Source organism: Diprion similis, chromosome 11 (assembly GCF_021155765.1).
Source record: "Diprion similis isolate iyDipSimi1 chromosome 11, iyDipSimi1.1, whole genome shotgun sequence".
NCBI lineage: Eukaryota > Metazoa > Arthropoda > Insecta > Hymenoptera > Diprionidae > Diprion > Diprion similis.
Genome location: NC_060115.1, coordinates 8,243,423 through 8,270,610, shown reverse-complemented (window position 1 = coordinate 8,270,610; position 27,188 = coordinate 8,243,423). Strand labels below are relative to the sequence as shown.

Genomic DNA, 27,188 nt, shown 5'->3' with positions numbered 1-27,188 from the left:
ACACAGTCAAAATTCGCGCGAAGGATTCTGCCAAGACACGCAGCGCCTCTAGCGGAATTCATCGGTAATTTTGATCGTTGCCTTGAAAAGTTGGCAGGAAGAACGTGGCGATAGCAGCGCCAGAAAGTGGCGGTATTAGCGGCCGCCGGTTAAACCAATATGCACAGCCTTCTAATATCAGGAATAATTATTTCAGCTCGCTCAAAGGCCAAGATTCAGCGTCGGCCACATGTGTTTGTGGTTCAGCATTCGTAGTAAAAGAAGACTTTAAAATGTTCCGTGTTCTCGTAATCCGCAAGGATACGACGAAATCTTTAGAGGGATAAATTATCGGAAGTAAAAATTGACGGACAGGAATATAATTCGACGAAGTGCGGGTATTTTTTTTTTTCGCCTGATATAAAATTATCTCCGCGTTATAAAGGTGCTGTCTGCTAGCCAGGGCCTGCAGCTAAGTCGGAAAAGGATATACAACACCGTTGGGGGATATTCAAATATCACAGCCATCACGAGCTCTTCTTAATTTACAGCTTTCGCCGCGACGAACGTTCGATCACCGTGATATCAGCCCCTGAGTTTCACCCTTGAAAATTGACCAGTTTATCGATATTTGCCAAGTCAGCGCCGCGTGCTAGCCGGGAGCAAACGCGAGTCCCGCATGCGGCCAGCCACGCGCTCGTTCTCTCGGCTCTCGCCTGCGTTAAGCATGGACTGAAGTGCGGCGCATATCTGGTAATTGGTCGAATACATTCGTCGCTGAATCCGACCCGCTGAAATTCATCGCCGATCACAATTCACCCCGTAAGTGATCAGATGTCCCCTATTTAATGGTTGAATGAATTCTGGAGCGGAAAGTATCCTCCGCCTCGTGTTTTTCTATCGCCGAGTGAATCCAATATGGCGGCAAAGGTGGCTCCGAGCACGCAAGGCGGCAGCGGCGGGGCCAGAGAGACGAACGAGGGCCAAGGCATCTCTTACGCCAGTGTGCTCAACCCGAAAAACAACGACAACAACAAGGAGAACATAAACGATGCGCCCCAGGCTTCCGGGAAGGACCGGATGTCCGCCGAAACCTCATCGGCGGTCGTCCAGCGGGGTAAATCATACCAGAAATCGACGAGGAGATACAGTTCGCACTACGGTAGGCCGGAGAGGAACTTCCAGAACACGACCTCCAGGTCGAGCCAGAACGTGGTCGAGGTTGCTTCGGAGGCGGAGGAAGCCAAGCCTCTGAACAACGGAGAGGCGGAGAGCGACAGCGAGTTTCAAACCGTCGCTCCGAAGAGCGCACGCAGAAAAGAAAAACACAGGGAGCATCGAGAGCACCACGACCACAGGGATCGGTATCATCACAGAGAAAGGTATCATCCCAGAACTCAGCACGGCGATGCTGTCGAAGAGCGAGGGCATAAGGAGAGAGGCGAGCGGAGCGAAAAGAGCACCGCCGAACACTCTCTCGCCAAAGATCTATCCAAGGATAGAGACGAGGCTGGTACAGAGCCGGAAACTGACGCCGAACCCGTTAAGTACGTCGAGGCTCCAATACCCATCGTCAATCCATGGATGAAGAGCAAAGCCACAGGCGGCAATCGACCTCAGCCATCCTTACCTCAGGCTGTGACCGTCCCAGCTCCAGTTCCTACAGAAAAGCAAGTCGAAAAACCGTCGGTTGCGGAGAGAGAGAAAAGGGTGCTTCAGCCGCAGCAGCAGAGAGGGAAAATTGGTAAGTTTTAGATGAAATGATTTTGTCACGGTAACGCAGCTCAACTTAAAATTGCTAAATTTGAATGCAACGGTGATTTTTTAATAGATTTTGAATGTTTGTTCCATGTTAACGGGATATTGTTTCAATGAAAATCAGCTTTACCGATTCTGGTTACAAATTTGCTTTGTTCAAACACCTTTTAACGAATATGGATTCTGAGTCTCAAAGATTCGAGGCATTGCGATAGCTTCTTTTGCAAAGTCCAGACGCTGGTGCTTTGACTATTTGCAATACTGCTCCATCATTTGTTTACTATTGAATACTACGTGCTATTCATGAATCAGCTTGTGCAGTCGCTGCATTTTAGAATCACTGTCAATAAACTGTCGCTAATGTGTTTGATTGGCAAAAATTTTTATCTCGTACTACTCCGTTCATTCTCAATGGTAGGATTCAATGTTTGAAGATTTTCACGACTACATCGATATCCAATGATCCGTAAAGTCCTGGAAATATTCCAAGAATACAACTTTTTTTTGTCTTTCAACTTTGTGTTTCTAAACACACATATATATACATCCGAAGGCTACCTTGATTTTTTCGTTCAAGCTGATTATTAATTCCTGCTTACAAAGGATCATATATAGTCGAAAAAATCAGTCCTCTGCTTTATTGAATGAAAAATTTTATACTATATATACTATATATACTATATATGTGTGTGTGCATGTGTAGTAAATCTAATTGGTTGAACACATGGCAAAAGGTACGATTAGCAGCGTGTTGAAGAACGTGTTAACACTTGTTGCCTAACACCGTTTCGGCGTCGTCATCGTTCTTTTTTTTACTATTGAAAAATATCATTACTGCAGGATAGATACGATAATCGAAACGATCTTATTGCTCGGTTATGTATGTATGTATGTACATACGTACCTACCTACCTACCTACACTTCTCGATAAATTTTTTTTGTTTTTTTTTTCACATTTATCCTTATTCTCATTTATTAGCTACTGCGGCGTGCGTTTATCCTCGATTATTACGTTGCTAAGTTACATCGATCTATAACTGCCAATCACATCATGGGTGGGTGGTTACACTTTATATCTCTCCCAGCTATCCGCTGTTATATGGAGCAGGTTTTCGTCCAACTCTCACTTTCGGACGATATCACTTCGTGCTCGAATCCCCCTGTCCTCCCTTCTCTTAACATGCTTACTTACTTACTTACTTACTTACTTACTTACTTAAGGAGGTTTGCCAATTACGTGGTTTAAAACTCCGGACGTCATATCATGATGCAGAGTGTATTTTCAATACACCTTGTACATGCATTATGGTGTACTCTACAATCACGTTTAACGAATTCTCGCACAATTCATCTCGTTGAAATAAAAAATTTCTTCGTTTTCAGTATTGTTTTTACGCACATGCATGTGAAATTAATATACAAGCTCATATGTTTAATAATGCTGCTTGGGAATTGTGCGTGTGTGTGTGTGTTTGTTGTTGCTACGCTTTTTTTTTTGTGTTTCTGTGTTTTCTTGATGGTACTTTATAACGCTTCAGGAATTTATAATAGGAAGTGATGTAAAATGATATTTTATTCGATGTCGAAAATTTACGCATAAATACGTAACAATAATAATGATAATTGATGATACTAATACGGATAGAAAGAATATCGGATTCAGACGAGAAGAATGAAGTTACTTAGCCGTCCGTCGTCTTTTTGTTCGAAAAATACAGAGCGACGATATTAATCATTATCATCGTCATTATTATTATCATTATTATTATTATCATCATTATTATATTTCTTCCGCCAAGATTAATTTGTCCCGAATTTATCTCTCGACAACGGCTTTTCTTCTCTTTATCGACAATCTAGATCAATTAATTAATCATAAAATAAAAATCTATCAGATGAAAAACGTCAAAAGTTGCGATTAAAGAAGGTTTCTTCGTCTCGTCGTTGTCGTCGTCATCGACATAAAAGAAAAAAAAAAATGATCTGTAATAAGAACCACGAAAAAACGAAGAAAACGTGCTTTTCACCCCCATAATAAATAGTTCTCCTCTCCCTCTCATTTCCGGCAAACGTAAGTTGAAAAGGTTTCCTCGATTCTCGAAATTAGTTAGTAACGTTTAAATTGTCGTTTCTTTCACAGCTGTAGGGTTGTCGGTAATTTATTAAACCGTAACGAAGCATAACGTTGTGGTTAAATTTTGAAAATTCAACCTCTTTCGAAAAGCATTCTGAAATTGCAAAGTAATGATTTTTTCGGATTTTTTTATTTCAATGTCTTTTTGTACGTCAGCGTTACTAACTCTTCGAATCTCATGAAACTACGAGGCTAAAGTTAGTAACGTTAACGTAACGAAACGTGGATGGTAGACAAGTTTATAGAGTGACTTTATTAGAGCAATTAAGTTTTCAAATATGAATCCGGTTTGCCTTGTTACGATTTTATGTACTGAATTTCAGACATTCCTGCGATTGTGAAAAATAAGGATTTTCCGAATCGTTATAATGATTATAATAACGTTACTAACTTTTTCATTCAGTCTCATATTAAACTCAACTCGCAGATTTTATCTTAGCCCCGTTGCATTCACGCAGTGCGTAAGCATATTTCCGCATCTGCTTCTCGTCTCTTGTAATCCAACAGCAGTAGCGAGTCTTCGTCTCGAATGTCGTTGCCCTCCTCGTCGTCATCTTCGTCACCTGTTGCATAGTCCCATTACTGCACCTCCGCATATACGTATCGTTACGAGATGAGCATCACATCGCATGCAACGTGCGTTGAATGCGACGAAGTATGCATAACGTGTATTATTTTTTATGACTCGGCGCGTATGATCGATTCACGATCTCCCCGAATCTATGCGCGATCAATTTATAAGCGAATGGAGAAGTTTTTTTTTTTTTTTTTTTTTTTTTACTTTTTTTTTTTACTTTTTTCTCAATCCCGCTTCTAGACCGTTTCTCTCTATAATAATACTCGAAAGAATCGTTGTCTTATCAACGTGACCGAGTACGATAACGGATACGACGTACACGTGTTTGCACCAAATATCACATTATACGATTATAATACATGTCGTAATACGTCCAAAGTTGCAGGTTGACATTTTTTTTTTTTTTTTTTTTTTACACCGTCCGTCAATTAATAAATTAACTTTCGCCAATATACATTCGAATGTCTATATCCTGTACACTTTTTTTTATTTCCTTCTCTTTTCTTTTCGACTTGCTCTACCGATAGGTAGATTAAATTTTCAATCAAATTTAATTCTTCGATAATATATACCTCTACGTCTCCTCACGCTGTTTGATTGTAAAAGAAATTTTTCTTGTCGATTCGTATCTTTTTATTTTCCCCGAGATATCTTCTCTCTCGCTCTCTCTCTCTCTCTCTCTCTCTCTCTCTCTCTCTTTATCCGTCTCTCATTTATTTATTTTTTAACAATTGAACGCCGGGGTAGATTGTTTGGCAAAGTGCAATGGTAAACAATGTTGTTTACTTGTCCCACTGAGCGGACGAACACCGACACATTTCTTTTTCATTCTCCGCCGTACGCACGCACGCCGCCGCATTCTATTTCGACGAGACCTTTCGCGCGTTGTGTTTTATTTCTCCTCTCCGGCTCTCTTACGTGTTCATTACGTAATTCGCAATCAACGACAGTCGCTGTCGATTCTACCACGCTGTCGTCCATGCGCGGAACGCTATATATCACATGTGTGTCTTAGCATTGAAGTTTTTTTATTTAAACAAAAAAAAAAAAAAAACTTGTACATATATTAATTTATTTTGTTATTTTTTTTTTCTTCTTCTTTTAATGTAAGAATTTAAAAAAAAGGAGAAAAATATCATCGTCAATTTTTATCCATTCCTTTGAAGAAAAGAAAATCTGAAAACTTTTCGCTTGGCTGGTATAATGATTCACCTGTATGACTGAATTTCAAATTATCGAAAACCTTAAGGTTTGATATTTTAGTATCGTAAATATGCCTGCTGGATTAATAAAAAAAAAAACAAAAAAAAAAAAACGTACGTACCAGTTGCGTACTATCGTTAATTCGTCGATTCAATTTATTCATGTCAGGTTTGTACACGTGAGAGCGAGAGAGAAATACATCGAAGAACACTCTGCCGTCACTATACTGTTGTTTTCGGTAGATTATGCGTATTTGAATTTGGTGTAAAGGAATATATATATAAATGTATACGTACAACATTCACGGGCGCGATGAAGAATAATAAATAATTATTGCACTAGCGCGTCATGTACTCAACATTCGTGCATATGTTATCAATATAGCTCGTAATATATTTCAAATTATTCAACTTCCTAGTAGGACTACATATGTATTAATGAAATTTCAACGATGCAGTAAGTATTAAAACGTCACTGTTATACCTATATGCGGTCTATTTAACCAACATGGTATAATAATAATGATAAAAACAACAACAACAATGATAATAATGATAATAATGCAATACAGAAAGTTAATTTCAATTGCAGGTGCTAACCACCACCTACACCTTCTCCTTCTCTCGTCTTATATTATACGCTTTTGTCCTCAACCTCTACCTTGATTAATCATTGCGGTGTGGTTGTAGCAGGTATCGTTATAAAGAGGCTTCAAACCGCGCGTAATTTTTCATCCCAGTCAATACCTACGTGCGTAATCGGGCTGAAAGCGTTTAATCTATATTTGATTATCGCATATTTACATACCTCTAAGTGCAAAACGAGCTCGATGATAAAGGAATGGAATTTCTGTACATACGACGACGGTGCTTAAAATCATTTATTTTCTCTTACTTCTCTATTTAATATAAATTATAGAATTAATTGTAAATAGTTGTCATAATAAAATCTCGTCAATGATCGTCGACGATTTATTCCTTTCACTAAATTATTGTATCCATCAGCATATATATAATATACGACGTGCGGTACAAGTATAATGCTCACGATCATCTTTATTAACTTACTACTTCCGGCCGGTCGGCTGGTCGGTCGAACGGACGATACAACAACAACACAACAACAATAACAACTCGCGACAAACGTCGACCGTCATTGTAACGTAGTTTTGGCAATTACCCGTTACATATTCTTATTAAACTTTTGAGAACGCTGAAATTGCTTCCCTTAGATTGAATTTAAGTCTCTGTGGTTTTTTTCTATTTTGCTGGACAGAAATTGTACTTTTGCTCCGCTTCTGCGTGGAAAAATTCTGTTGTGAATTCGCAAAGATTTTCCAAATTTTTTTTCATACAATAGTAGTTATAACCAAACGCGTAGCTCTAAAAACAACAACGACAACAACAATAATAATAATAATTAGAAATCGCCCGAAAGTGCAGCTGATAAAAATGTATAAATGATCGTCGTCCGCACACCTGTGTAATAAATACGTGACAAAACAAAAGAAAAAGAAAAAGAAACAAACGTACAATATACCGTGACATTATTGTTTTTATCGATATTTTTTGAGATGAAAAGAAAAAGAAGAAAAAATCAATCAATGTCAAGATTGTGCAACAGTTATCGTAATATTATTACCGATAGTAATTAAGATTTCACGTAATTCGCTCACGTACTCATATTATTATATTAGAAGCTATTTAACTAGTAAAGGGATTTATCGACGTTTTTATTTCCTTATCTTTGAAATCGGCTTGTCATAGATATGATGATACCTTATATGTTTTAGAGCGGTATTTTATGTACATACACGATATACATCACGTGTTATATTTGATCATTGCAATTCCTTCGTCACGCAGCTTACATACATGTGCATTATTATTATTATTATTATTATTATTATTATTATTATTTATCATCACCCATTGATTAAAAAATTGTTTGAATATTCAACTCCGTTTAATATAGTACGAATGACGATTCTAAGGAAATTGAATGAAAAAAATATATGTAAATGAAATAAATTTTCAAAATACCTAGAATAAAACACGATATTTCAAAGCGGTTATAAATTTCACTACAGTTCAATTTATCACTTGATCACGTTTTGTTGTTTGACGTAATTCGCCTCCGGTGTTCAGACCATTGCTGTTCGAGATATGATGGAGCGAGCTTATCTCGTTTTATAGGCATATGCGTGTACCTGTAACTTGCAAGTTGTAGCCTGCATGTTGAAATAAAATTGATTATTGTTAATATTCCACCGTGATGATTTTTTTTTTCTACATTTTCCACTCGCTATTTTATGTATGATCAACGAATAATTCTGCTGCGTTGTCTACATATATGTATACATGTATATATAATAATATTAAAATTATGAACGCAATACATGCCGGCATGCAATGTTCACCGCGCATCTTTTCTATTTTCTATTATCTATAAGCGTGTCAAATCTAGCCTTAAAACTTTGTCAGCTATCGGTTTTATTATACGACGAACGCGATGTATTTCAGTCTCATATTCCTCTCAGACACATCAACGGTGCAGTAGAACTATTGCGAGACATCGGTTCAAACTTGAGTTTTCGCCAAGAATTTAGAGCCTCGTGCAGTAGCAACAGCAGTAGCAGCAAGAGAAATTATTATTATCTCGATTATTATACATATACGACAGTTTATCGTCGGATCGGTTTTTTATTTTTTGTTTTTCTATTCCCCATATTTCTCACCGCAGCTGGGCAAACTTTGTGTACGTGTAACGTATATTCGTGAGGTAAACGCAATTGTGAGAGTTTGGAAAAAAAGAAAAGGAAACGTGTACGTACAATGAGACAGTTTTTCAGGGGGGAAAAAAAAAACAGAAGACAGTTTAAGAGTGGTCATAAGAGAAGAGAAGAGAAAAGAATAGAATAACAAATTATTTTATCTCGCCGGAAATGTGAAAAATCTGTAATCAGTTGATTAAGGGGGATAGAAATTCACAAGATTAGATTCAGATAAACTATCAATTATTTACACAAATGCCGAGCTACCGTTGCATATTCTTTGGCACGCGAATTAGCCGCATGTGATTGGCTCTAATGTGCGTAATATGTACACATATATATAGAGAAGTTTCATTTAATTTTATTTTTTATTATATATATTTAAGTACTAAAAAATTGTACACGTTAAATGGGTATCGTTTTCACAAGGTTTTAAAATATTACCGTTGCGGAATTTGCAAGATTACGCGATACAAAACAATACGTGATTGTATTTAAGGTAATTGAATGTTGTTGTTGTTTTCCGATTCAGTTCATTAAATTTTTTTCCATTCAGAGAAAGCATTAGCTTTCCGAATTATCGTATTAGTTAAAAATAACTAAAGTAATTAAGCGCTCTGTGAAGTGATGACTTACTTACTATTTTCTACTATACGAATGTGTAGTTTGTATATTAGGGTATTTTAGAAAAAATAATTGACGATTTTTGAATATTGAATTATAACTATTTTGTGAGATTGAATTAATAGTGAAAAAGTCTTGAGATGTAACACTTCTCATACATTAACTGGAGGTCTTATTTGTGACGTGAATTGATATTATGATTGATGTAAGCAGAAGGAACGATTAAAAAGAAAATTTTTGAATCATTCACGGTACTTTATGAATTTTAAAAAAATTGATAAAAGTGAAAAATCCAACCTTCTTCATAACTTAGAAGACTCGTGTTTTGACAGAATCAGAGGGTGTCATGGTGGAAAATAGCAAATAATTTTTTTCCGAAACACTTTAATATATATATGACATCCGTTTAATATCTATCTGCGTTTGTAAATTCCCCCTGCAATCTGGCAGGCGAAGAAGGAAAGACGAGGCGCGGTTCGCAGAGTCGTCGTCGTCGTCTTCGTCGTTGTTTTACACGTCGACTCACTTTTGAGCTCTCAGTACAACGCTGGGCTCGCATGGCAACGGGTGGTGATGCCAAGTCTGATCTGAGACGTATACCGAATATTTCGAGTTACTTTATTTATCGCTTCTTTCAATTTGAAAAAAAAAAAAAAAAAAAATTTTTTTTCCAAATTATCATCATCATTCATATTTTTTATAGCTGCTGTTAAACTTACTGCGTTTTTTCATTAATTTACATATACATAAATATATATATTGCGAACTTTATAGAAGCGTGTAAACTATATCCTTGAACTTTCAAATGGTTTGAAATTATTTTTACTAATCGGTCGAGAAAAGTAAAATGAATAAATTGACATTTTAAAAAATTGATATTTTTGATACTGTCATCCTCGCGGTTTAGATATCGTACTTTGTTGTTGTTGTTTTTGTTGTTGTTATAATTATTATTGTTGTTTTCGTTGTACTCGCGGTAATTAGACTGCACCACCTACGCCTGTGTGACTATGCCCGAGATATTTTAGTGAAGGAACTTCCGTAATAAACTGATGATAATTTGTGTGGCAAATAGGTGCTGTGTATGTGTTCTCGTGCAGATATTGTTGTTCGAGCAGTGTTCTACTGAGTAAAAGTGGAAATAACCGATTATGTTATCGGAATAAGAGGCATAATGAAATTTAATGAGAACGACATCGTGTCTGCACGTGAGTTTCCGCATTTGTTGTAATCTAATTGTAATATCAAGTCTCCAGTTGATGTTTTAGAAGTGTATCTGGAGACTTTTTTATTATTAATTCAAACTTATGAAATAGTTCTAATTTAATATGAACTTCTAATTTACGAGAATAAGATTGCCGGATGATATATTGTTGTAGTATGGATCCTGATCTTTGGGTTGAATATAAATGTCAGGAAAGAAATGATAATAATTGAAGCGAGATGAAGAGTTAAATACAAAATAATGTTGAAAAAAGTAAAAAATCAAATCAGCACGATACTCATCTTTTCACAGAATCTTCTTTTTTAACTTTCCTTTAAATTTTTTTTTTCATTGGAACAGCATAATATTCGTACTTTGTTTTTGCAATGTTTTACGTATTGTAAATCAATCATTTCGATCAAATTCGTCTTGCAACAGGTCTCACGCCAAATGGTTGCCGGTATTTAAAACTATATTATTCCACGATTCCGGTTTACAATTAGGCTCTTATTGTTACAAACTGTGGCGATGTGAATTATCGATCAAATCATTTTAGTATATGCTGTAAAGAAATTGTTTTCGATTACGTCCAATTATACGCGCACGTCAAGTATACTTGAAATTTATTATGCATATGCAATTGAACGGATTTTTTTTTTTTTTTTATACATGAATTTTCTGTATCCAAAAGTCTTGTAGGTAAATTATAGTAAATTATAGTTAATTCTGTTATCAGTAATTTTAATTGTTGGTATGAAAGATCTTTTAATAATTTCAAATGATCAAGGAGGAAAAAATCAGTTAATAATTATTATTTTCAAATGACGTAAGTATAATATATAATATTATAATCGTTATATGTCACATCAGCTGCTGCTGCAGCGGTGCGCTTTTACTTTCTTTAAGTTATATAAAGGTGTTTAAAATAATATGCAAGCAGACATCTGCTAAATGTGAAATAATTATTACCACGATTCTCTTACGAATCCTGACATTTGTCTGTAACGATATTTACCTTCATTTTTTTTTTCTCTCTTTTCCCAAAGACAGTTCATACTGTAGCGATGAAATCCTTGAAAGTTATTTATTTAATCAAGAGTTTAGAAATACGTCCAAGTAAAAGTTAATAGCAGTTCGTTAATTTTTATGGATCTCTGCATGCGCTAGGCGACATCATATTTCTAGCCTCATTTATATAATTCCTACGTTATATTATATGCAACAAAAAACATCAGCTGATCACCGTCTGTGCTAATAAATTATACGAATTTTCGTAATAAGGATAATTCGAACCTTATGCAAGATTTATATCATTGTTAATAAACGTAGTTCAACGACCGAACTCGATGCGAGATGTACAGATTAGTTAGTTGGAATGTCGGTTATTACGTGGAGACCTAATTTCAAAGTCATCCCAGACTTTGGCACTTTCTCAAAACTCTGTCCGCTGCTTCACGTACACACACGTACATGTTTTATCTTTATCTTTAGAGTTTAGACTGGGCTGAAAATGAGCTTTATACGTAACGCTGTGTTTTTCTAATATATCTATATATATATATATATATATATATATTATAGATAAAATGGGGGTAAAAGTACATGGATATAATTAATTATAATGCATTAACGGATTTACCATTCATTATTTAAAAATTGACGATATAGTTGTTCAGGAATATAATGAATAAATTAGAATTTCACGTTCGATTTCTACAGGCTGAGAAGTTGTTGGACTTGTTCCATCTAATTTTTAGGTTCTTTAAACTCAGAGTAGCGGAAAATTTGGACGAGGAGGAATTCTTTTATTAGATTGAGATTTGTGTTTTTCTTTTAATCAACTCTACAAATCGTCGTTTACGAAAATTGAATATATACTGAACTTTTTCACGAACGTTTCATTCTTCGCATCGACAGATGTGGTATCATTTTATCTAACCTTTGTTTAATTAACTCAAAAGTAGAATAACATCGAGTTAAGTAATTGCAAAAACCGCTTTTGGAATATCGAGTTTGAACAGGTGATCATGAATCGACGTACGTCGATCTTCTTTTCAACATATTTTCACGCAGCTTTTATTCAACGCCTTTGCAAAGTCCGGCGGCTTTGTCATTTCCGTTTTCTTCAAGGCTCGGAGCTTTTATATTATATTTTTAAAATTATACGAAATGAACACATGCCGAATAATGAATAATGAAATACATGAAAATGTAAGTAACTAAAGATTCTCGAGGAATTTTAACAACTTTGCTAGATATAATTAAAAAAATAAAAGTAGAAAATTCATGAAATTTAATGTAAATTCTACTTTGACATTAAATAACTTTTAAACGAGGAGAGAGTTATCATAAAATAATAACATACCTTTTTCGTATCGCATTGATGTCCTACAAAAATACGTTCTCGTATTATCGGTACACTAATGCGTTTTTCACGAATTATTAAATTCCACAGTTAAACACACAAAAAAAAAAAAAAAAAAAAAAAAAAACATCCCATGTTATTTAAATGGAAAATAGAAAATCGCGATAATGCGACTCTTAATTAATATTAATATTAAGAACTCCAACTTTGCATTTTTGTTGACGTTATTTTCAACAACATTTTTTACAAAAAAAATGGTCAATTTATATATTACGATTCGTATCAGCGTCAATTCTGACTTATACACGATACACGTTCCGGCAATCGATTTACCATTTGGAAACGACGACGTCTGCTCGTAAAGAGGATTCGAACCTTTGCGAACCAAACCGGTTCCCTTGATCTTTGTAAAAACGAAAAGGAGATCGGTGGCGTTGCGTGCTGAGCCGAAAACCTCTTGTTGGCCACCCTGTGCAGATGTTCGGCCGGGCCGGATCTTGACGCTGAATTCTGGTGTAACAAAAATCTTTACGTATAGATACGAACGCATGTAATTTATGCGCAAATCTGGTTCTGAAGGTTTTTATTCATTGATTTACTCGCCTAAACTTGGTTCGGGTTTGATGTTTTTTTTTTTTTTTTGTGTTTTTTTTGTGTTTTTTCTTTCTTCTTTTATCTTCATCACACTTGTCCTTGGAATTACACTAAAATGTTGCAAAGAATTTTATTAGAATTTTCACGTCGGAACTGATGTCGGATATAGCGATAGACATTTTTTTTTGCCAAAATTTTGAAACTAGAATTATGGTTTTGTAAGGCAAAAATTATGTCGTTGAATCGAGTTTTCTAATTTTATTATTGGTTTATCCCTTTTTTCGCACATTCGCAATTAAAGTCTTATCACACAACTGCTGCTGGGTGTGTGGGAGTCACTGTTTATATATATATATATATATATATATATGGGAATTGTAACATTGTTTTTTATCACACGTAATATATTTCTATACAAACACACAAAGTTAAACGTCGTCAACGATATCGCAACGAAACACAGGAAATTCGTCACAGATAGTTCACATCTATAATATGGTTACCGTGACTCGATGTACACACGGATACCATCAAACACACAAACAATCGCTTACGATATATGTATAGATTTCCGTAGTTTCATGGTGATTAAAATCATGCGCTTTTGATAAAATAAACTACTTTTATTTATCCGCTCCTCGTCGAGAGAGAAAAAAGGAACTACTATTGTTCACTTCGTCAAGCACAATTTTCAATGATTTTATAATTCAAATAAAATTTATTGGATTCAATAAGAAAATTTTTTTTTCCAAATTACCAATTGTCATGTTATAACCAATTAAAGGCACAATTATTTCAATCAGAAAATCATTCATTTTTTTATTTGCCTGTATAAAAGTAAAATTTTAGAATAATAATAATAACAATAATGATAATAATAATACATGTGAGCATAATGAAACAATGACAAATAATTGTCCCTAATCGATAGCCAACTTCTAACTGCTTCTCCTGCATCCGATTCCAATGCGCAGCTTAACGTTGCACTATTTTTTGAGATCCAACATTCTCTCTATTTCGGGTTCGCAGACCCGTTCAGTCATGCTCCATTGCATTCGTACGCGTAAGTAACTTTAGTACATTATCTTTGAAAAGTTGAAAAATTTACCTCCGTTGAAAATTCATTCTGTATCGCATTTATCTTCGAATTCAAACTATGTAGTCGAGCCTTTATAATCAGATTCACTTTTACTTGAAAGAAAAAAAAAACCCCAAAAAATACAAATAAAAATAAAAAATAAATAAATTGAAAAGTCAGTAATCCTTTTTTAAAATTCGAATACATGTTGAAACTTGGACTGAGGCGTTCTTTCGTTCTTTCGAAAGAATTCGTGTCCACCTGGTCAGTCGATTGACATTATAAGCGATTGAAATCAATTAACCAGTTGCCCGAGGCCAGGGCTGCGCTTGCTGACTTGTCGTCAAAGGTTCTCTTGCTTTCACCTTGTAATGTTGGGTTCGAATTTGTTTGTCGCCCTGAACCTCGCCCAAATATTCTCTCTGGCATTTCGTTTTTTTCTTTTTCTTTTTCTTTTTCTCTCTTTTCACTCCATCTTTATTTTTCTCTTACAACATTCGAAAGTCTCTCAGCTGCCGTTGATCATTTCTTTTCCGTTTCTTTTTTCTTACCCACACCCCCCACCCCTTTGACAAGGTTTTACGTTGGGACATTTTATTATAGATGATACATATATGTATCGTGAAATTGAACCACTCGCAGGCATTCCGCACGCGTTATATTTTCGTGTTATACTACGAGAATAAGGCTTGGATATATTGGAAAAGTTTTTCGAATCGGGTGACGTTAGAATTTGAACTTGTTATGTTTTTATTTATTTATTATTTTTTATTTTTCTTTCTTTCCTTTTCTCTTTGCTTTCAAAGCAATGTTTTATAATCTCAATTTTTGAACTCGGCTATTTTCAAACTCGAGTTCAATTTCAAAATAAGTGTTACTTAAACGCTTATCGTACACTTTTTATTATCGTATAAAGTGACGATTTACCCCGATGTACGCGTACAAAGAACCGAGAATGTTGGTTACGTAATCGCCAGAGGTTTAACGTTGAATTCATATCTAATCTCGATATGTGGCTCTAACAACCAGGAATAAATGGTTTGGGAAGCTGATCTTGAGTATCGTTGAAAAATTTCCACTATTCGTATAAAATATAGATATGATATTTTATTTTAAATATAAATTATATAAGTAAATTAAAAACAGGGAACTTGAAATACATATTTGAAATAGATCCGTTTTTAATGGATGTTGTTAACAATTTCAGAAGAAAATTACAAAAAGGCTACGAGTGGCATTTTTTCTTTCTTCGAAATACAATCCCACAGACGAATTCAAAAAGTACATAACTGTGCAGAGAAGAATAAACATTTTTCTTCTTTTTTGATTTTTTTTTATAATTTTTCATTTTTTCAATTTCTGCTTTCAGCCACTTAGGATCTTTGTTAATACTCTTCTAAAATTCCCCTTGAACGTTTCACCGAAAGCTTATTTCATTCAGTGCATCGTGAATCCTTCGTGGTAGTCCTGATCCTTATACCTGCATGAACAGCAGATGGGCACTGAGAATAATAACTGTAAATTTTCCTTGTCCTCATTTTTCTTTGAAAATAAAAATGGGGAGCGGAAATACTTTCTTTACACGAGTATTGACATTTTTTTTTTAACTAGAAGATTTTGCGCTACTTTGCAAATATTCAACATTTTTCTATACATATACGCACGCATTGACGCACACGCACACGCACACTGTATATATTTGCGGACGTTTTTCTAAATTATAAGTCGCTTGAAAAAAATAAACATTTTATATTTGGAAAGTGATTATTAACACCTTCGGTTCCAGAATATATTGTATGATTTATATACATATATGAATACACTATTAACTGTATATATATATATATTTGTATTCTTGAAACGAACGTCAAATATCTTATATATATTTATTTATACATACAGAGAGCGCACGTGTGCACTTGCATGTGTTGATTAAATAGTTTAAATTTTGATCACTTTGGTTGACTTGTAAACTAGAGACAAGCAACGCCACGCATGGCTGCCAAGGTTTTCCGTATCGGATTGCTCCGGACTGCAGACTAAAAATATCGTCAACCAACAACGATATCGAAAATTATTATAATACTTCCCTGAGGAATTTTTTTTTTTTTGCCAAATTCTCAATCAACAAGAAATCAAAATTTTTTTTTTTATTATTGTTATCGAATCTATTTTTTTTACCGCTCATTCTCAAAATCATTATACATCGCATGTATATTGTTGATTATTTTTGTTGTTGTTATTATTATTTTTTTTTATTGAAAATAATATCAGTGCGTACATCAGCTATTTTATTTTATAATTAAATCTACTTAATTGGTACATGATCAGAAAGAAAATTCAAACGCTATATATATACATATATTTATAATATACACACCTGATTTGGCAAAATTAAAATTAATTAATACGTTTAATCGTGTGACAATGCAGGCGTAAATAATATACAATCTTATTTACATTTACTTCTTAGCAGACAAGTTTAATAATTTTTTTTTTATCTTCAAGGAAAAATATTTACCGAATAAACTAAGGTCGAAATATATTTCGTAATAATTTGCTTGGGCTTTGTATAAATTCAACGATTGTTTAAATTAAATTTAATATAAATTTATACATATTTCACCCACACACACAGATATATGTATATAATATATATGATGCTTAAGGGCCGAAACTTTATTCGAAATTATACGTTTTCGTGCCCACTTATCGTTGCAGCTGCCTTGCTTCTTCGACTTGAACCAGTTTGTGAAAAAATTGTAAACCTTTGCTTTTTCACTTTTGGATGGTGTCTATAGCCAGAATTTTACAGAGCAGGTATAGCCAAGCAGGCATTTTATTAGGCTATTATAAAACCACGACCCGAATAAATAGTCTCATGCTTTCGTCGCATCTTTGCTGCAAACTTTGTTACATTCATTGCCGAGAAGAAAAAGAAAATTATCTTTTGATAATCGTACGATTACGTACGTTCAGTGTCCGCATTGCGAAATCTATGCACGATAATAATTTGACGACGTTTGATAAATGAATTTAATTGAATAAACATTCTTATTCAGTTCAATTCATACAGTGTGGATTTCTTTTCACGTTTATACATATGCGGTAGAGTAAATTTAAGTAAATTATATAGTAAATCTCTTTATGTGGTTATAATATCTGTTTAAATACAATACTAGCGCAGTTCTGGGCAACAGGGAAATGCTTTTTCATATTTCAAACGATTTTCAAGAATTCCCGCATAAATTTTAGATTTTTTCGACAAGTAATTTATGCATTAATTTCTTGCTGACTTATAATCATTTTTAGATTCAATTATCACGGCTTGGTATTCTCGAAATGATTTAATAATATTTTGGAAGAATTTGGTTTTTCTCGAATTTGACATCCGTTCAAATTTTCTCATACCTTTCAATCTTTCGAAGCTAATAATATTTTTCCCAGGTATATTTGGTGCGAGGCCTGAAACAACTTGGAACGTTTATTTATTCTTGTATTCATAAAAAAAATAAGTGTAATAGCGTAATATATCGGTAACGTAACGTAACAACGTGAAAAGATGCTGCGCCTCTTGCTTTATGATCTTATTGTTCTCACTTGTAATAATAATTATTATTTGCGCTATGGGCAAGTATATATAATTTATATACGCATTATTCAAGTAGCGGACATACTTTAAATTTGTAATATGTGAAATCGAACTTATACAATCAAGAGATGATATATCCGTACTCGGCGTTTTTTTTTTTTAATTTAAAAAAAAATTTTTTCATACCTTCTAGGTAACGCGATTCCCTCTATTTTCATTATAAAAATATATGACCTTTTTATCCAGCAGTTATAGTTACAAATGAGACGATAGTTTCTTTTGATTGAACAGGAACAGCGTCTAATAATTTGAATGATGTACATTTGTATTCGCACAATAAGCAGATAGTCTGAGCTTGCTGTGCTGTCTCCGTTGAAAAGTAATTATTTTTAATTAACTAGCGGTGAAATACGAAAATTAATGCTTACTTCTCACGTATTTTAAATATTTGATCACATCGTAATTGACGAACTTGTAGCACATTTAGTTTTTAACCGGAAATTCGGCGAAAAATTACTTAGCATTTCTCATTGACGCTGCTGCTGATTGTACAGGTTGAATTGAGCACTTATACATTTACAGGAACTTATACATATAAGAATTAGAATGAATATTGAGAAGGCCATTTCAATACCGTCATTGCATTCGATTTCATGCTATAATTTATCTGTACGTGTGTACGCGATTATCTTCAAGGTTAAGCAATCGGAGTTGATAACGAGAAACTCTTTCCTAATCAATACATTATACACATAATGTTTATACATGTTTTTTTAACCGATCAAATGTTTATTGTAAGACTTATTGTTAATGCCAGTATTACGTTACTTATTGGTCACTCAGTAAACTTGTTGTTATAAATTTGTGGGAATATTATCGACGGTCATAAATTTTTTTCGTTTATTCTTGTTTGCAGAAAATGGCCCTTCAACCGGTGTGCAGCCAACGATTGTCAAAGCGCCAAAAGATAGAAGAAAAATCAATCAAAAGGTAGGATTTTCATTAGAATGATTGATTATTACAGTCTAACAGATTCCACAGGCCTTTGCAAAGTTTTCAACTGTATCAGTTAAGAAATTTGAATTATAATATCTCGGGATTACTGTATCAGTTCTGTCTTCGATTAAGTGAATTTCCCTGATTGCCACTCTTTTGATAAATTGATTGGCTCTCGTTCCTAGTTTCGCTACGTGGTGATTTATTCTCAGATTTCACTCACCACTTCAGAAACCATCTGCAGTGATAATCATTTTTAGTAAATCTATTTATGAACTCCTCACTGTGTCTCGGAGTTTTTACTACTCAGACTCGGCTTGGAAATTTCCATAATACCTTGGCAGTGTTTGTATAGTTACGTGTTTAATAAACTTGCCTGAGTATTGTTGGATGTAAACATTTCTTTGACTCGTTTGTCATCGCAGCAAATCACCATTCTCTCTTCTAGATCCTATTCGCTAACTTCTATGGCTTATCACTGTTTAAATTATCTTTAAGTTAGTATTTTAATATATACGTTTTTCAATATTTCAGGCAAGTGATTTTACCGACATTGGAGACTGGCCGTCTCTTGGGGCTCAAGGAGAGGTGGGTTTCATATTTTCCTCAATTTTACCTAACATTACTTAATTTGGAAAACGAACACTAAATTTCAATCTCATCATATGTTTCAATGCACCTATAACAAACCTGCAAAAGCTAGAGCGTACAGATTTCCACGCGAATTTGTAGGTGTAGAACTTTTGCCAAATTAACACAGAACACCTTTATCTAAAACATGTGCCAACGCTTTGTACAATTGTCTTGGCACGAAATGTGTTCTTACATGCCTCTAAAACCTACCACAGTTCAGTTCTATTGAATATTTCCCATGCCAGTTGAACGATTACCGATCATTCCATTCATTAATTTTAACATCTTATCAATAATTCGATAAGCAGTACGCAATCTGTTATATCATTTGGTAATCTTAATATCTTATTGATAATCAGCAGTACAGTTTATGCCATTTTGGTTTAGAAGAAGCCCGCAATAGCAACCCAAAAACAAAACGGCGTCATCGAACCGAACCAATCAAAGGACAACCATGCCGGTCCAGCCAGCGAAGGCAAAGGCAAAGAAAACAAAGAACAAAATCACTTCCAAGATGATAGCGACGAACACACGGACGGCAGCGATAAAAAGAAAAAAGGTAACTCTACGGTTTATTAACTCGCTCAGGTTGCTATTCCTCAGTAACTTGTAAGAGAGAAGACACAAGGAAAGAAAGATTATTCAATTACGTTGATTGACTAAAACAAAATGCTCTTCACTCTTTGTACAATCCGTCAAGTTATTTAATAGTTCCTAATATCAAATTTCAGTCACAAAGCAGAAATGGGTTCCCCTGGACATAGATTTGGCAAAGAACAGAGGGAAGCGAGAGAGATCTCCGAAAACTCATGGACCGCGTGAGAGAAACGGAGAAGGTAAAAACTTTTGTTTAATTGAATCTTGTGTTTATTTTCAAAGTATGATAGTATTCATCTTGACTTATGAAAAAAAATTTCGTTTTGCTGATCATCAGAGGAAGAAAATTGGAGAGACAGGGATTATGACAGATCCAGGTATAGCTATAGAGGCACACGAGGGGGCGGTACTACTCGATACAGAGGCAGAGGTGGCAGAGGCACTCGTGGTGCTAGCCGCGGTGGTTTTAAGCCTAGGCATGATCCTGAATATCCAGACTATCCCACGGACTACACACAGGTATGTGGCATTTCTTATATGTTTAAAAGTTAATTTTTTGTTCCCTTTATTGAGATTAGTTGATTAATTAATGTACAATTTGCACTTGTAATCGGACTGAAACTGATCAGAATTCTGCCACATCTAGCTGTTGACACGAATTTATAGATGTAATTAACTGTAGATATTGAAATTTGGCATAAAAAGTGGGAAAATCTAATTTAGTGGTATTAAATGAGGCTGATATGAAGTTAATCAGAGTTGAATTGCAGGTGAATAAGTTTGGCGGATCTGATGCCTCGTTTATGATGCCATATATGGGTACTTTCTACTTCAACAATACGAGTTATGTCAATTTGGATATGACAACGCTTAAAGATTACATTAAAAAACAAATGTAAGTCTGATTAAATAATGTAGGTATTAGTATGATTTTTATTGAGTTTGTAATTCATTGTGTATATGATGATATTATATTATTTTGTCTTCTTTTCCCGACTTAGAAAAGAAATTCGACATGCTGATAAAACTATATCTGAAGAAAAATTTGGTTTTTTAAACAGAATCAATGGTTTTTCTGTAACCCGAATACTAAGGCTGTATGCATTTTCTATATTCCAGCGAGTACTACTTCAGCGAAGAAAATCTGATGAGAGATTTCTTTCTACGCCGTAAAATGGACGCTGAAGGTTTTCTTCCTATTACTCTTATAGCTTCGTTCCATCGAGTACAAGCACTTACCACTGACGTAGCTTTGGTCATCGAGGCTATCAAAGAGTCTGACAAACTTGAACTCGTTAATGGATTCCAGGTTAGATACCTGACATTTTGATACTTTTTTACATCTACAGGGCACGTTATCATCAAATTATTTTACTAGATTCTTGATACTAGTTTAATGACGATATTGTGCCAGATAAAAGTTGAAGGATTCGCTAACACCACAAGGACCAAAAATCCAATGAGTGGGGTTTGATAGTAGACCTTCGCACAACTGTTTACAGCTTCTCTCTGAATGCTGTTTGATAATTTAGTGCATTCTTCGCCCCTCTATTTATGAAACCCAAAGTTATAAATTTTAAATTCTTGACTTTCAGGTTAGAACAAAGACTGAGCCTCTGAAATGGCCGATATTAGATGCAGCTGGAAATCCCGTTTATCCTCAGGCGCATCATCATCATCAGATTCCTTCGCAGCTATCGTCGTCGCCTGCACATCCTAGTTTCTTTCCTGTCGCCGAACCCTTGACTGCTATTCCTCCACCACCGATCCCTCTAAGCTTACGTGTACGCAATAATTCTAATTCTGTACCTGGGAGACTCAGTGAATCGGATAGCGTATCTTCTTCAATAGGTGATAGTCTGAACCCTGACGTACCAGAGTTTGTGCCCGTTGTAGTAAACAAGGGAATTGAGTCCCTTAATAATGAGAAAGAAAATGTTCGATCTAAGGAAGAAGAAGAAGAACGTCGAAAACAGAGCAGTTCCTTACCAGATACCGGTGTTAAACCTGTAAAAATATCATCTAGTTCAGTTCGATCATCAACCTTTCAAGTGAATGGAGATAATCAGCCATCGATGGATGACGTCTGGAGAGAAGTAAGTATGTGACGCAGTTTTAGTCGTGATGGAAATAATTTTATTGATTCCATCATAAGCTCAGTTTGCTATTTCGATTATTTATTTTGTGGTAATCGGATGATTTGAATTGGGCAAGATTATGTTGTGAGGATTCGCTAACACCACAAGGATTACCATCTGATGAGTGGGGTTTGATAGTAGACCTCTCTACACACACTCTTAGCGATGTATTAACACCCTAGTAACGATGCTTATCTATAATGCAGACAAAGTATGATATTTGGTCACGACCCATTTTGGAAAATTTTATGCATCTGTGTCTCATACCTTCGTTTGGATTGTGTAGGTCAGAAGAAGAGTGAAACAACCCCCAAAAGATAAACCTGAAGACAGAGGGAAATTAGCGGATAACAAAGAAGAAGAACGCGAAGAATTAGACTTTCAGTTTGACGAAGAATTGGATACACCTCCACCGACAGGCCGACATAATGCATTTTCCGAATGGTAAGTACCTGTAATAAGATATATGTCAATTATTCAAACACTCTAAAACATGATGATCCACTCAAATTTTGTCTTCTTTTCCCGACTTAGGAAAAATATGCTGATATATTTGTATCTGACAATGAAACTGAACTTTTTAAGTGTAATCTTACCTCAAAACTCGCTAATAGTAAGGAATGTCTACACTTCACAGGTCTGAAGATGATGACGATTACGAGCTTTCGGATCGTGATATCAACAAACTTTTGATCGTAACACAGTCGAATCCCCAGGCAATCGCCATTACGACAAGAATTCCCAAACACGAAGGACATGATCGCACAGGTGATTGGACGACTCGTGTCAAGATGTCGCAAGATCTTGAGCAGGCCATTAACGACGGACTCTATTATTATGAAGAAGATTTATGGACTGAAGATGGACAAAGGGTAAATAAACTTTTGCATCTCTTATGAAAGTATTCAGTCAGCAAATTACTAGCAACTTACCCTCTATTTTAGATTGGATCTGTATCTTCGACCGGAAGTTATAAAACTGTAAATTTGATTAGTCAAGAAGCTTTTGAAAAAATGGCACCTAAAGCTCCAAGAAAAACCAACCCTGAAGTTCCGCCACCACCACCGACCACAAGTGAAGATGATATGGAAGTTGCTCACTCTTTGCCCACTCAGGTATTGAATATCTGTTGTTGATAAATTTTCGTCCGAAATTGCACTCGTGCAATAGTGAATATAGCCACCAAATGTTTTTTTCAAACATTCAGGTTCCAAGTACACCTGAAGGACGTGGCAAACGTGAACGAGGTGGTGATAGAAATCAGTGGAACGATGTACAAAGATCTGGTCAGACAAGCAGAGGTGGCAGAAGAGGTGGGGCATCTCGTTTCTTTGCCGTAGTGAAAGACGAGGCAGCTGTGGATCCTAGAACACCACGCAAACGTAAAACGCGTCACAGTAGTAATCCTCCCGTCGAGCATCACGTTGGTTGGATTATGGACGTCAGAGAACATCGTCCTAGAACTTATTCGACTGGGTAACTATGTCAAGATATAATATATATTTTCAAAAGTTCCCAAAACTTTATATTATAAATCAGTAGGCATGTCTAACATCTTCCTTCTTTTTTTTTCCTCTCTGAACCTTGTAATATTTAGAAGCAGCGCAGGCACAAGTCCAAGCGAAAGCTATTTGGCAAGCAGCTACGGCAGCGCACCTCAATCTCTACCAACGTTCCAACATCCAAGTCATTCGCTTCTCAAAGAAAATGGTTTCACTCAGCAAGTTTATCACAAGTATCATTCTCGATGTTTGAAAGGTATGAAATCTTTCAAATTTTATGGGCAATAAATTAATTCTATGTCTTTCTAGCTGTATATACATGTGTAACTTTTGTATTCATAGAACGCAAGAGATTGGGAATTGGGCAGTCTCAAGAAATGAACACGCTATTCCGTTTCTGGTCATTCTTCCTCAGAGAGAACTTCAATCGCACCATGTACGAAGAATTTAAATCTTTGGCTTTAGAAGATGCTGCTGAAGGATACCGCTACGGTTTAGAATGTCTTTTCCGTTTCTACAGCTACGGTTTAGAAAGAAAGTTCAGGCCTCAACTTTACAAAGATTTTCAAACCGAGACGATACGAGATTATGAAATTGGTGAGTTGATATTCAAGAACGAATTTGATCAATTAATACATTAGATCTTATACATTAACTTATCCGTTTTTTTATTTATTTATTTTTTTTTTCATATTTTTCATTGTTTATTTTTCAGGGCAATTATATGGTTTGGAAAAGTTTTGGGCATTCATGAAATACTATAAGCATGCCGAAAAACTCCACGTTGAATCCAAACTACAGGAGTATCTTTCAAAGTTCAAAAGTATTGAGGACTTCCGAGTAGTTGAGGTGAGTCAAATTTTTATTCATTCGCCTGTATAGTATAGTTTTTATGAAACCTGGCATTGTCGGATGCCCCGATGTCGCATCAGCTGTCCAAATCTGGTATTTTCAAATTGTGTAGTCGAAGCTATTTTATGTGTCATATTGAGGTTTACGCTTTTCTTTTGGTTTTCATCACTTGCAATCCACTGTACAATGAGATACATTTCTTTGTAGGTTTTCAGTTTATTCTCCATGGTTTCTGTGCTTAATTTATTCGAAATCATAACATATGTTTCAAGAAATGAAAAACGTTCAGATTTCCATTGACACCCGGTAGAAACAACCGTTCGAAAACCTTGGTTGCAATTTAGCGTGATTCCCTGTAATTGTTTAGAATAAAAGAGTAATTCGAAACTGTCTGAAAATTTGCAGCCGCAAATAAACGAGATGCTCCAAGGATTCAGTGGGAATCTACGAAGCCAAGCGATGAAAAGGAGAAACAGAAGCGTTTCTGAGAGTGCTGGTGGCGGAGAAGCATCTCCTACTAGTCGAGTACGACGGTTGTCTGGTGGTTCGAGTACTGTGACACTTTCTACCAATTCTGGTAACACTAACAATCACAAACGGTCAGATTCCGTAAATCTGTCGCAGTATCGAAATAGGGCAGAATCTTTTGGTTCGGGTAGATTGGGTCGTACCAAAAGACGAAACGACTCTGCATCCAACAGTCAACGTGATCTCACCAAACAGCAACAACCCAGAAGTCGACACAACTCTGGCTCTTTTAGTAGACCCCAAGAAGTAGCTAAAGGTCAGTCGAGATTGTCCGTTAAATCTGAGCAGTCTAAGCCCAGCGTTTCTAAATCTGAGACGGCATCAGTCAGTGAAAAATGAATGACTTATCGAGGAGCCGGAGAACGGCAAAGAAAGAGAAAACTTGATACTAGGGACTGAGGAACTTCTATTATCCAAACAATTACATGGTAATTTTATTGTCTTTTCTTTTCGGGACAAAACGTTTTACAACAAAAACCGTATAATTATACCAGTTTGAGACGGAATTAAAATTGACAAGAAGTCATGGTGATTATTATATAACTTGTTTACGTAGTAGAGAGCATTCTGAGGTAATTTAGTTGATAAGGTTTATCTCGATTTGGAAATCGTTGTATAGGTAAATACGGCTTATATTGCATAAAGTACCCTATTATTTTTATTTATCCTTTTGTCGAAACGGTAAAAAGTGGTTTATAATTTTTATTACAAACGTGAGATAAACAGTCCATTGATATTTATACATTTTATGCTTTGATCCAGATATTCTGCCTTTAAACATTTTAATACAATTATTAACAATTTTGGGCAACGATAATAACGTTAATGCGAAAAGTAATAGATATTTAAGGGGTAGATACGAAAAAAAAAACTCAAAGTATAGTGCTATGAATAATTATAGATTTAATTCAATAGACGTTTTGCGTGCATAAATTCTATAGATGAATGAATGGGAAAATATAATTGAAACTAAAAATTATGTATAAATGCATCACGCGCACTGATGTTGAAGGAGCGGAACGAGAATATGATTTTTCGGGCTTCCGATATTGCTTGCAATCGTATTTGCTCGCAAAAATAAACTTTATTTTTTGTTACTGACGCCGTCTGTCTAGTGTCACGTGTTCGTCGTGTACTATATAATAGACAACTTTGCACATATTTAACTGTTTAATATATGCGCACTATAACATATTGCAATCTTTGCTATCCATACTGAATGATCGTTTTGCAACGATTTGTGTCGATGATAATTGTAACTTCGTCAATCGTGTCTCGTTTTCAAAATCCCGTATGTGAAAACGACAATCGTACTAATGGAACAAAAACCGTTGCTTTATACAAACTTTTTCTCTTAACCCAGCTGTGTTCCATATAACATATTCCTCCCATTAATCAGTGTCATCCAGTGTAAATTTCATATTATTATGGTGCGCACACCAGAAAGAATTTTAAAATGAAATTCTGTTGAATAGAGATAGAAAAATTAGACAAAAATAACCACGAAAAAACAAACTAAGTTAAATCTGAGTCGTCTAAGTCGTCTCAAATTGTTAGTTTATTATTACTCACTCCCATAAAAGCTACTAATATCCCCAAAATCGAGGAAGAAATTTTTTTAAAAGTTGCATCAGATAATTTCCGAATACTGTAATGATGACTGCTGCTTTCGAAAATTTCTCCAAGACCGTGGTGAAACGTAATTGATAGGAAAAAAAATACAAAAATTATTTCAAAACAAGGAAGAAAACTTAATTAGTAACTACACATCTAGCCATTGATCAGTGGAAAAGAGAAGAGGTGTGCATGATATAATATAATTACTACTACTAAAGTATAGAATTAATTTAAACATATATGTTATATACTATATCTAAAATATAAAACTAAAAGAAAAAAAAATACAAATAAATGAAAAACAAAAATTAATACGTTATTACAACTGAATTAGAACGGTTAGGTTTTCGTGTGTATACAATGGGTCTATTCTCTGTTATTGAAAGGTGTGATCCCTTTGCCCGCAGGCTGTAATATATTGTTGCTAAAAGAAACAGAAGAAA

General features: G+C 35.0%; 1 protein-coding gene across 3 annotated transcripts; it reads left to right on the top strand.

Moving 5' to 3' along the window:
- Positions 1 to 199: 199 nt before the first annotated feature.
- Positions 200 to 27,179, top strand: LOC124412643 (la-related protein 1B). Of its 3 annotated transcripts, none has more exons than XM_046892689.1 (18): positions 200 to 1,723; positions 18,799 to 18,872; positions 19,413 to 19,466; positions 19,902 to 20,070; positions 20,243 to 20,347; positions 20,446 to 20,627; positions 20,879 to 21,003; positions 21,228 to 21,417; positions 21,704 to 22,204; positions 22,300 to 22,413; positions 22,533 to 22,690; positions 22,884 to 23,118; positions 23,191 to 23,361; positions 23,454 to 23,722; positions 23,844 to 24,004; positions 24,091 to 24,345; positions 24,464 to 24,597; positions 25,006 to 27,179. In XM_046892689.1, the coding sequence occupies exons 1-18, from the start codon at positions 898 to 900 to the stop codon at positions 25,465 to 25,467; spliced, it is 4,185 nt and encodes a 1,394-aa protein (XP_046748645.1). In that variant the 5' UTR covers positions 200 to 897; the 3' UTR covers positions 25,468 to 27,179. The 3 variants fall into 3 exon arrangements, with proteins under 3 accessions (XP_046748645.1, XP_046748644.1, XP_046748646.1); XM_046892688.1 differs by having other exon boundaries at positions 19,899 to 20,070; XM_046892690.1 differs by lacking the exon at positions 22,300 to 22,413 and having other exon boundaries at positions 201 to 1,723; positions 19,899 to 20,070.
- The last annotated feature ends 9 nt before the right edge of the window (positions 27,180 to 27,188 follow it).